At 43.2% G+C, this 12,362-nt stretch overlaps 1 protein-coding gene across 3 annotated transcripts in view; it reads right to left on the bottom strand.

Moving 5' to 3' along the window:
- The window catches only part of cadm2a (cell adhesion molecule 2a), an 895,315-nt gene that overhangs the window by 415,602 nt on the left and 467,351 nt on the right, over positions 1–12,362 (bottom strand). For all 3 annotated transcript variants that reach the window (XM_046317256.1, XM_046317254.1, XM_046317255.1), the window contains exon 2: positions 6,664–6,690. In XM_046317256.1, the coding sequence (XP_046173212.1) occupies positions 6,664–6,690 (27 nt within the window). The remainder of the gene's footprint in view (positions 1–6,663; positions 6,691–12,362) is intronic.

Genomic DNA, 12,362 nt, shown 5'->3' on the forward strand with positions numbered 1-12,362 from the left:
ACTGATATGTTGTACTGATATGTTGTACTGATATGTTGTGTGTATGTACTGATATGTAGTGTGTATGTACTGATATGTTGTACTGATATGTTGTGTGTATGTACTGATATGTGTGTATGTACTGATATGTGTGTATGTACTGATATGTATCTGTAACTGATTGACACTACATGTGAATGTTTTTAAATGAATGTAAATTGTATGTAAGCCTTTTGTCTGTAAGGTATTTTTCATTATGTGTCAGACCCCCGTACGATTAGTAACACTAATGTCTTACTAATGAGGATCCTGATACAATAAAATCATTACACAAAAAAATGAAACCCTGTTCCCTATATAGTCCACTACTTTAGACCAGAGTCCTATGGCACCCTATTCCCTATATAGGGAATAGGGTGCCACTTGGGACAGAGGTTCTGTTGGTCTGTTAGGTGTGTATTGACTAATTTTGCATTGCATTATTAAACAGACTTTTACAGCTAGATAGAACACCAACACGTCAGAGTTGAGGGGATCTCCACCCCCCACTTTAACACTTAGCCATGGAGCTATACAAACAGCCCTACGAATAGTGTAAAGTGTATTTTGAAGCATAAACTAGGATACTGATAATCTCTAGGTGTGTGGGGTATACTAGGATACTGATAATCTCTAGGTGTGTGGGGTATACTAGGATACTGATAATCTCTAGGTGTGTGTGGTATACTAGGATACTGATAGCAGTCTCTAGGTGTGTGGGGTATACTAGGATACTGATAACAGTCTCTAGGTGTGTGTGGTATACTAGGATACTGATAACAGTATCTAGGTGTGTGGGGTATACTAGGATACTGATAACAGTCTCTAGGTGTGTGTGGTATACTAGGATACTGATAACAGTCTCTAGGTGTGTGTGGTATACTAGGATACTGATAACAGTCTCTAGGTGTGTGTGGTATACTAGGATACTGATAACAGTCTCTAGGTGTGTGGGGTATACTAGGATACTGATAATCTCTAGGTGTGTGGGGTATACTAGGATACTGATAACAGTATCTAGGTGTGTGGGGTATACTAGGATACTGATAACAGTCTCTAGGTGTGTGGGGTATACTAGGATACTGATAGCAGTCTCTGGGTGTGTGGGGTATACTATGATGCTGTTAACAGTCTCTAGGTGTGTGGGGTATACTAGGATACTGATAGCAGTCTCTAGATGTGTGGGGTATACTATGATGCTGTTAACAGTCTCTAGGGTGTGGGGTATACTAGGATACTGATAGCAGTCTCTAGATGTGTGGGGTATACTATGATACTGTTAACAGTCTCTAGGGTGTGTGGGGTATACTAGGATACTGATAATCTCTAGGTGTGTGGGGTATACTAGGATACTGATAATCTCTAGGTGTGTGGGGTATACTAGGATACTGATAATCTCTAGGTGTGTGGGGTATACTAGGATACTGATAATCTCTAGGTGTGTGGGGTATACTAGGATACTGATAACAGTCTCTAGGTGTGTGGGGTATACTAGGATACTGATAATCTCTAGGTGTGTGGGGTATACTAGGATACTGATAACAGTCTCTAGGTGTGTGGGGTATACTAGGATACTGATAATCTCTAGGTGTGTGGGGTATACTAGGATACTGATCATCTCTAGGTGTGTGGGGTATACTAGGATACTGATAACAGTCTCTAGGTGTGTGTGGTATACTAGGATACTGATAACAGTCTCTAGGTGTGTGTGGTATACTAGGATACTGATCATCTCTAGGTGTGTGGGGTATACTAGGATACTGATAGCAGTCTCTGGGTGTGTGGGGTATACTAGGATACTGATAATCTCTAGGTGTGTGGGGTATACTAGGATACTGATAACAGTCTCTAGGTGTGTGGGGTATACTAGGATACTGATAACAGTCTCTAGGTGTGTGGGGTATACTAGGATACTGATAACAGTCTCTGGGTGTGTGGGGTATACTAGGATACTGATAATCTCTAGGTGTGTGGGGTATACTAGGATACTGATAATCTCTAGGTGTGTGTGGTATACTAGGATACTGATAATCTCTAGGTGTGTGTGGTATACTAGGATACTGATAATCTCTAGGTGTGTGGGGTATACTAGGATACTGATAATCTCTAGGTGTGTGGGGTATACTAGGATACTGATAACAGTCTCTGGGTGTGTGGGGTATACTAGGATACTGATAACAGTCTCTAGGTGTGTGTGGTATACTAGGATACTGATAATCTCTAGGTGTGTGGGGTATACTAGGATACTGATAATCTCTAGGTGTGTGGGGTATACTAGGATACTGATAATCTCTAGGTGTGTGTGGTATACTAGGATACTGATAACAGTCTCTAGGTGTGTGTGGTATACTAGGATACTGATAACAGTATCTAGGTGTGTGGGGTATACTAGGATACTGATAACAGTCTCTAGGTGTGTGTGGTATACTAGGATACTGATAACAGTCTCTAGGTGTGTGTGGTATACTAGGATACTGATAACAGTCTCTAGGTGTGTGGGGTATACTAGGATACTGATAATCTCTAGGTGTGTGGGGTATACTAGGATACTGATAACAGTATCTAGGTGTGTGGGGTATACTAGGATACTGATAACAGTCTCTAGGTGTGTGGGGTATACTAGGATACTGATAACAGTCTCTAGGTGTGTGTGGTATACTAGGATACTGATAACAGTATCTAGGTGTGTGGGGTATACTAGGATACTGATAACAGTCTCTAGGTGTGTGTGGTATACTAGGATACTGATAACAGTCTCTAGGTGTGTGTGGTATACTAGGATACTGATAATCTCTAGGTGTGTGGGGTATACTAGGATACTGATAACAGTATCTAGGTGTGTGGGGTATACTAGGATACTGATAATCTCTAGGTGTGTGGGGTATACTAGGATACTGATAACAGTCTCTAGGTGTGTGGGGTATACTAGGATACTGATAACAGTCTCTAGGTGTGTGGGGTATACTAGGATACTGATAGCAGTCTCTAGGTGTGTGGGGTATACTAGGATACTGATAATCTCTAGGTGTGTGGGGTATACTAGGATACTGATAATCTCTAGGTGTGTGGGGTATACTAGGATACTGATAATCTCTAGGTGTGTGGGGTATACTAGGATACTGATAATCTCTAGGTGTGTGGGGTATACTAGGATACTGATAACAGTCTCTAGGTGTGTGGGGTATACTAGGATACTGATAACAGTATCTAGGTGTGTGGGGTATACTAGGATACTGATAACAGTCTCTAGGTGTGTGGGGTATACTAGGATACTGATAACAGTCTCTAGGTGTGTGGGGTATACTAGGATACTGATAATCTCTAGGTGTGTGGGGTATACTAGGATACTGATAACAGTATCTAGGTGTGTGGGGTATACTAGGATACTGATAATCTCTAGGTGTGTGGGGTATACTAGGATACTGATAACAGTCTCTAGGTGTGTGGGGTATACTAGGATACTGATAGCAGTCTCTAGGTGTGTGGGGTATACTAGGATACTGATCATCTCTAGGTGTGTGGGGTAAACTAGGATACTGATAACAGTCTCTAGGTGTGTGGGGTATACTAGGATACTGATCATCTCTAGGTGTGTGGGGTAAACTAGGATACTGATAACAGTCTCTAGGTGTGTGGGGTATACTAGGATACTGATAACAGTCTCTAGGTGGTGGGGTATACTAGGATACTGATAACAGTATCTAGGTGTGTGGGGTATACTAGGATACTGATAATCTCTAGGTGTGTAGGGTATACTAGGATACTGATAACAGTCTCTAGGTGTGTGGGGTATACTAGGATACTGATAGCAGTCTCTGGGTGTATGGGGTATACTATGATGCTGTTAACAGTCTCTAGGTGTGTGGGGTATACTAGGATACTGATAGCAGTCTCTAGATGTGTGGGGTATACTATGATACTGTTAACAGTCTCTAGGGTGTGGGGTATACTAGGATACTGATAGCAGTCTCTAGATGTGTGGGGTATACTATGATACTGTTAACAGTCTCTAGGTGTGTGGGGTATACTAGGATACTGATACCAGTCTCTAGATGTGTGGGGTCATTGTTGGTTAGGGGCGTAAGCATTTCACTGTAAGTTCTTCTCTCTGCGGTCATTGTTGGTTAGGGGCGTAAGCATTTCACTGTAAGGTCTTCTCTCTGCGGTCATTGTTGGTTAGGGGCGTAAGCATTTCACTGTAAGGTCTTCTCATACATATTTTTAAAATATTTTTTTTATATGAAATTTCATTTACGGACTGCCTCTCCTTCCTGTTAGTGATGTCACATGTCAGATCTGTCAAAAGCGTCATATGAGCTGTAAAAAGTCACCATCTCGTTTCTCACTGCTTTAGGAATCACACAAAACTGCACACACGCCGCTGACACACCGTGGTCCTGCTATCATTACTCTCATACGGCATTATAGGAAATCCATTCCAGCCCTTAATAGGAGAATAGACAGTCTGTAGATCACTGAGACAAGTACAAGTCCTCTCCACTCACTCAATTGTTTAACGACTGTGTGTGTTTGTTTGTTTGTCTGTGTGTTTGTTTGTTCTCCTCTCTGATTGGAGGACAAGGCCTGTCTGGATTTATGCTGATCAGAGAACTGATACAGGCTCCATTGGAGGCTCCGGAGTGGCGCAGCGGTCTACAGGCACTGCATCTCAGTGCTAGTGGCGTCACTACAGACCCTGGTTCGATTCCAGGCTGTATCACGAACGGCCGTGATCGAGAGTCCCATAGGGCGATGCACAATTGGTCCAGCGTCATCCGGTTTAGGGTTTGGCCAGGGGGTAGGCAGTCATTGTAATAAGAATTTGTTCTTAACTGACTTGCCTAATTAAATGTTTTATTTTATAGGTTAAAACATTCTCCAGCAACAGCACTACATCAATGTGTGGGTTATCCCTCTCTCGCTCCCATTGTGTGTGTGTGTGTGTGTGTGTGTGTGTGTGTGTGTGTGTGTGTGTGTGTGTGTGTGTGTGTGTGTGTGTGTGTGTGTGTGTGCGTGCGTGCGTGCGTGCGTGCGTGTGTGTCTCAGATATTTCTCCAAGAAAGCCAAAGGGAGATAATATACTTGCATACAACCACCTACGTTAGTGACAATATAATACAACATGCTAATACATCAATAGACCACCATTACCATCTACCTACAAAACAACAATCCCAGATAAAACAACATAACCACTGACTACTCACAACACAGACTAGAGAATATAACTAACAACGCAACATCTGCAGGGCAAAAAATACAACTAACAACTAGTATAGAAGACTTCTAGAACAGCTAACGTATATTAGGAACTATAGTAACTAGTATAGAAGACTTCTAGAACAGCTAGAGTATATTAGGAACTATAGTAACTAGTATAGAAGACTTCTAGAACAGCTAGAGTATATTAGGAACTATAGTAACTAGTATAGAAGACTTGTAGAACAGCTATTGTATATTAGGAACTATAGTAACTAGTATAGAAGACTTCTAAAACAGCTAGAGTATATTAGGAACTATAGTAACTAGTATAGAAGACTTCTAGAACAGCTAACGTATATTAGGAACTATAGTAACTAGTATAGAAGACTTGTAGAACAGCTATTAGTATATATGTTAGGAACTAGTAACTAGAACTTGTAGAACAGCTAACTAGTATAGTAAGACTTGTAGAACAGCTATTGTATATTAGGAACTATAGTAACTAGTATAGAAGACTTGTAGAACAGCTATTGTATATTAGGAACTATAGTAACTAGTATAGAAGACTTGTAGAACAGCTATTGTATATTAGGAACTATAGTAACTAGTATAGAAGACTTCTAGAACAGCTAGAGTATATTAGGAACTATAGTAACTAGTATAGAAGACTTGTAGAACAGCTATTGTATATTAGGAACTATAGTAACTAGTATAGAAGACTTGTAGAACAGCTATTGTATATTAGGAACTATAGTAACTAGTATAGAAGACTTGTAGAACAGCTATTGTATATTAGGAACTATAGTAACTAGTATAGAAGACTTGTAGAACAGCTAACGTATATTAGGAACTATAGTAACTAGTATAGAAGACTTGTAGAACAGCTATTGTAAACTAGCTAGTATAGAAGACTTGTAGAACAGCTATTGTATATTAGGAACTATAGTAACTAGTATAGAAGACTTGTAGAACAGCTAGCGTATATTAGGAACTATAGTAACTAGTATAGAAGACTTGTAGAACAGCTAGCGTATGTTAGGAACTATAGTAACTAGTATAGAAGACTTGTAGAACAGCTAGCGTATGTTAGGAACTATAGTAACTAGTATAGAAGACTTGTAGAACAGCTAGCGTATGTTAGGAACTATAGTAACTAGTATAGAAGACTTGTAGAACAGCTAGCGTATATTAGGTAACTAGTATAGAAGACTTGTAGAACAGCTAGTATAAACTATAGTAACTAGTATAAAAGACTTGTAGAACAGCTAGCGTGTGTTAGGAACTATAGTAACTAGTATAGAAGACTTGTAGAACAGCTAGCGTATGTTAGGAACTATAGTAACTAGTATAGAAGACTTGTAGAACAGCTAACATATACAAGGTATAATAGAGAAACCACAGCAGAACAGCTAGAGCGGAGGAGGAGACAACCCACCAACTCACCTCTCAATGTGCTTTTCTGTGCCGTCACTGCAGGAGCCACCAACAAAAACAAAGAAGAGGAAAAAGAGGAGGGTGAAGAGGAGGAGATGGAAAGAGGAGGATGAAGAGGAGGAGATGGAAAGAGGAGGATGAAGAGGAGGAGATGGAAAGAGGAGGATGAAGAGGAGGAGATGGAAAGAGGAGGATGAAAAGAGGAGGATGAAGAGAGGAGATGGAAAGGGAGATGAAGAGGAGGAGATGAAGAGGAGGATGAAGATGGAAAGAGGAGGATGAAGAGGAGGAGATGGAAAGAGGAGGATGAAGAGGAGGAGATGGAAAGAGGAGGAGGAGGAGATGGAAAGAGGAGGATGAAGAAGAGATGGAAAGAGGAGGATGAAGAAGAGATGGAAAGAGGAGGATGAAGAGGATGATGAAGAGGAGGAGATGGAAAGAGGAGGATGATGGAAAGAGGAGGATGAAGAGGAACAGATGGAAAGAGGAGGATGAAGAGGAGGAGATGGAAAGAGGAGGATGAAGAAGAGGAGATGGAAAGAGGAGGATGAAGAAGAGATGGAAAGAGGAGGATGAAGAGGATGATGAAGAGGAGGAGATGGAAAGAGGAGGATGAAGAGGAGGAGATGGAAAGAGGAGGATGAAGAGGAACAGATGGAAAGAGGAGGATGAAGAGGAGGAGATGGAAAGAGGAGGATGAAGAGGAGATGGAAAGAGGAGGATGAAGAGGAGGAGATGGAAAGAGGAGGATGAAGAGGAGGAGATGGAAAGAGGAGGATGAAGAGGAACAGATGGAAAGAGGAGGATGAAGAGGAGGAGATGGAAAGAGGAGGATGAAGAGGAGGAGATGGAAAGAGGAGGATGGAAGAGGAAAGAGGAAAGGAGGATGAAGAGGAGGAGATGGAAAGAGGAGGATGAAGAGGAGGAGATGGAAAGAGGAGGATGAAGAGGAGGAGATGGAAAGAGGAGGATGATGAAGAAGAGATGGAAAGGAGGATGAAGAGGATGATGAAGATGGAAAGAGGAGGATGAAGAGGAACAGATGGAAAGAGGAGGATGAAGAGGAGGGAAAGATGGAAGATGGAAAGAGGAGGATGAAGAGGAGATGGAAAGAGGAGGATGAAGAGGAGATGGAAAGGATGAGAGGAGGAGATGGAAAGAGGAGGATGAAGAGGAGATGGAAAGAGGAGGATGAAGAGGAGATGGAAAGAGGAGGATGAAGAGGAGGAGATGGAAAGAGGAGGATGAAGAGGAGATGGAAAGAGGAGGATGAAGAGGAGATGGAAAGAGGAGGATGAAGAGGAGGAGATGGAAAGAGGAGGATGAAGAGGAGATGGAAAGAGGAGGATGAAGAGGAGATGGAAAGAGGAGGATGAAGAGGAACAGATGGAAAGAGGAGGATGAAGAGGAACAGATGGAAAGAGGAGGATGAAGAGGAACAGATGGAAAGAGGAGGATGAAGAGGAGGAGATGGAAAGAGGAGGATGAAGAGGGAGGGAAAGATGAAGAGGAGGATGAAGAGGAGATGGAAAGAGGAGGATGAAGAGGAGGAGATGGAAAGAGGAGGATGAAGAGGAGGAGATGGAAAGAGGAGGATGAAGAGGAGGAGATGGAAAGAGGAGGATGAAGAGGAGGAGATGGAAAGAGGAGGATGAAGAGATGGAAAGAGGAGGATGAAGAGGAGATGGAAGAGGAGGATGAAGAGGAGATGGAAGAGGAGGATGAAGAGGAGATGGAAAGAGGAGGATGAAGAGGAGGAGATGGAAAGAGGAGGATGAAGAGGAGATGGAAAGAGGAGGATGAAGAGGAGATGGAAAGAGGAGGATGAAGAGGAGGAGATGGAAAGAGGAGGATGAAGAGGAGATGGAAAGAGGAGGATGAAGAGGATGATGAAGAGGAGGAGATGGAAAGAGGAGGATGAAGAGGAGATGGAAAGAGGAGGATGAAGAGGAGATGGAAAGAGGAGGATGAAGAGGAACAGATGGAAAGAGGAGGATGAAGAGGAACAGATGGAAAGAGGAGGATGAAGAGGAACAGATGGAAAGAGGAGGATGAAGAGGAGGAGATGGAAAGAGGAGGATGAAGAGGAGGAGATGGAAAGAGGAGGATGAAGAGGAGGATGAAGAGGAGATGGAAAGAGGAGGATGAAGAGGAGGAGATGGAAAGAGGAGGATGAAGAGGAGGAGATGGAAAGAGGAGGATGAAGAGGAGGAGATGGAAAGAGGAGGATGAAGAGGAGGAGATGGAAAGAGGAAAACGGAAAATAAAAGAGGAAATAGACAGGAGAGAACAATAGATTAGATCGATGTGTCTCGAGGAAAGACAGCATGACCAGTACGTTCCGGAGATATGAGGGAGAAAATACACATTAGTTGCTGCTACTCTATAGCGAAAAACTGAAGGTACATCAACAGTCAACCCATAACACAGTTAGTCATTACGCCAAGTGATCTGAACCTACTGACGGAGTCCCCAGGTGTTGGGTTAAGGTGGCTTCAATATTTTGATATAAACACTGCTGTTACAGTTAGAAAAACATGTAGAAATTAAAGGATTTCCTGACTAGTGCCTTGTTTTATTGTTGTTTTAATGTTTCTACGGCAACTATACATTCTCTGAAGTTGATTAACAACAGAAACAAAGTCGTTAGAAGATAGAGGTTTTCTTACTAAAGATAACATTTCTTAGTAAGAATGATTGATTCTTAGAAAACATTTTCTATAAGAAAAACGCAGGCCTCGCTTTCGTGCCAACTGCTACATGTAGTTATTTTATTCATGTAGGCTACATTGTCCCGCAAAATCAGCCGTATATCTTGCATTGAGTAGTTTAAACGCGGTCACCTTAAACATGCACGCCCCTCCGACATGAAATAGATTGCAGATCTAGTGTCGTGTTACCGTACCGTACCTCCTGAATCACGACTGATTACCCGCGTGACAAACTCTCTCCTGGTGCCAATTAGACACACACTTATTTCACTGCCAATCAAGGCCATTATACCGGAGCTCTTCCACTTGTATTGTTTAAGGCAACGGATCATCTTCAAATCAGACTGTGAAATATTAACGTGTTCGTTCGGGTTTGTGTAGTCAGGGATGAGCAATTAAATCAATAAAATCAATGTATCAAACAAAACAAACAAAAAATATATGTATTTTGTAGTTTAAAATACATTTGCAAGTAGTTGGCCAAACAACAACTACATTCTCAGGAATGGTTTCAGGTACGTATCTTACACCTACGTTTTGGGGCGGGGCGTAATTAGCATAATACTCAGCATGCTTTGCAATTTTCCATTTTTAAAATACACCTTTGTATTTGTCTGATACCAATGTAGGGTGAAAGGGGACCACGAAGTTGTGAACAGCTTTAAAGAAATGGTATAGAAAATTATTTTGAAAATCAAAATTACAGCTTGCTTACTAAAATATCTTGTTCTAAAATACATTGGAGTGTTGTTCAGACCAGTGCAATACAACATACTCAGAAGTAGTTTAAATACAATACATTTTATACAATTCAAATACATGCTGCCCAAATAAATGCTGCCCATCTGTATGTAGTGTAGAGAACAACCTAACAATGGGGAAATATATAGATTGGAGAAAAAACAACAATGTAAAACATATTTTTACCCTTGTAGTAAATTATCAAAAGTAAAACTTGGAAAAGTCTCCCCCTCTTCGTCTCTCTCTCTCTCCCCCTCTTCATCTCTCTCTCTTTCTCCCCCTCTTCGTCTCTCTCTTTCTCCCCCTCTTCCTCTTTCTCTCTCTCTCTCTCTCTCTCTCTCTCTCTCTCTCTCTCTCTCTCCCTCTATCTCTCCCTCTCTCTCTCTATCTCTCCCTCTCTCTATCTCTCCCCCTCTTCGTCTCTCTCTCTCTCTCTCTCTCTCTCTCTCTCTCTCTCTCTCTCTCTCTCTCTCTCTCTCTCTCTCTCCCCCCCTTTGTCTCTCTCTCTCTCACTCTCTCTCGCTCCCTATCTCTCTCTCTCTTTCTCCCCCTCTTCGTCTCTCTCTCTCTCCCCCTCTTCATCTCTCTCTTTCTCCCCCTCTTCGTCTCTCTCTCTCTCTCTCTCTCTCTCTCTCTCTCTCTCTCTCTCTCTCTCTCTCTCTCTCTCTCTCTCTCTCTCTCTCTCCCCCTCTTCGTCTCTCTCCTCCCCCCTCTTTGTCTCTCTCTCACTCTCTCTCTCTCTCCCCCCTCTTCGTCTCTCTCTCTCTTTCTCCCCCTCTTCGTCTCTCTCTCTCTCCCCCTCTTTGTCTCTCTCTCTCTCTCCCCCCCTCTTTGTCTCTCTCTCTCTCTCTCTCTCTCTCTCTCTCTCTCTCTCTCTCTCTCTCTCTCTCTCTCTCCCCTCTGTCTCTCCCTCTCTCTCTCCCCCTTTCTCTCTCTCTCTCTCTCTCTCTCTCACTCTCTCTCGCTCCCTATCTCTCTCTCTCTCTCCCCTCTTCATCTCTCTCTTTCTCCCCCTTTTCGTCTCTCTCTCTCTCTCTCTCTCTCTCTCTCTCTCTCTCTCTCTCTCTCTCTCTCTCTCTCTCTCTCTCTCTCTCCTCTTCATCTCTCTCTCTCCCCCTCTTTGTCTCTCTCTCCCTCTCTCTCTCTCTCTCTCTCTCTCTCTCTCTCTCTCTCTCTCTCTCTCTCTCTCTCTCTCTCTCTCTCTCTCTCTCTCTCTCTCTCTCTCGCTCCCTATCTCTCTCTCTCTTTCTCCCCCTCTTCGTCTCTCTCTCTCTCTCTCTCTCTCCCCCTCTTCGTCTCTCTCTCTCTCCTCCTCTTCATCACTCTCTCTCTCCCCCTCTTCGTCTCTCTCTCTCTTTCTCTCTCTCTCTCTCCCTCTCTCTCCCTCCCTCTCTCTCTCTCCCCTCCCTCTCTCTCTCTCTCGCTCTCTCTCGCTCCCTCTCTCTCTCTTTCTCCCCCTCTTTGTCTCCCACCCTCTGTCTCTCCCTCCCCCTCTCTCTCTCTCTCTTTCCCCCCTCTTCGTCTCGCTCTCTCTCCCCCTCTTCGTCTCTCTCTCTCTCCCCTCTCTTTGTCTCTCTCTCTCTCTCTCTGTCTCTCCCTCTCTCTCTCTCACTCTCTCTCACTCCCTATCTCTCTCTCTTTCTCTCCCCCTCTTCGTCTCTCTCTCTCTCCCCCTCTTCGTCTCTTTCTCTCTCTCTCTCCCCCCGTCTTTGTCTCTCTCTCTCCTCTGTCTCTCCCTCCCCCCACCTCTCTCTCTCTCTCTCTCTCTCTCTCTCTCTCTCTCTCTCTCTCTCTCTCTCTCTCTCTCTCTCTCTCTCTCTCTCTCTCTCTCTCTCTCTCACTCTCTCTCGCTCCCTATCTCTCTCTCTCTTTCTCCCCCTCTTCATCTATCTCTCTCTCCCCCTCTTCGTCTCTCACCCTCTGTCTCTCCCTCCCCCTCTCTCTCTCTCTCTCTCTCTCTCTCTCTCTCTCTCTCTCTCTCGCTCCCTCTCTCTCTCTTTCTCCCCCTCTTCATCTCGCTCTCTCTCCCCCTCTTCGTCTCTCTCTCTCTCTCGCCCTCTCTTTGTCTCTCTAAACTCAAGGTGTCATGTCATTCTTTCTGCAGAAATCTTAGAATGTTCATTCAAAACAGATGTTTAACAGAGTGTTTGGAAAACATTTTTGTTTGCGTAAAAACCTGCGGGAGAATCTATGGCTGGTTATGACCACCTACGTAAGAGTGTAAAAACCTACATAACCTACAACAGTAGTTATTGT

This window comes from Oncorhynchus gorbuscha, linkage group LG20, assembly GCF_021184085.1.
Source record: "Oncorhynchus gorbuscha isolate QuinsamMale2020 ecotype Even-year linkage group LG20, OgorEven_v1.0, whole genome shotgun sequence".
NCBI classification, from domain to species: Eukaryota; Metazoa; Chordata; class Actinopteri; order Salmoniformes; family Salmonidae; genus Oncorhynchus; species Oncorhynchus gorbuscha.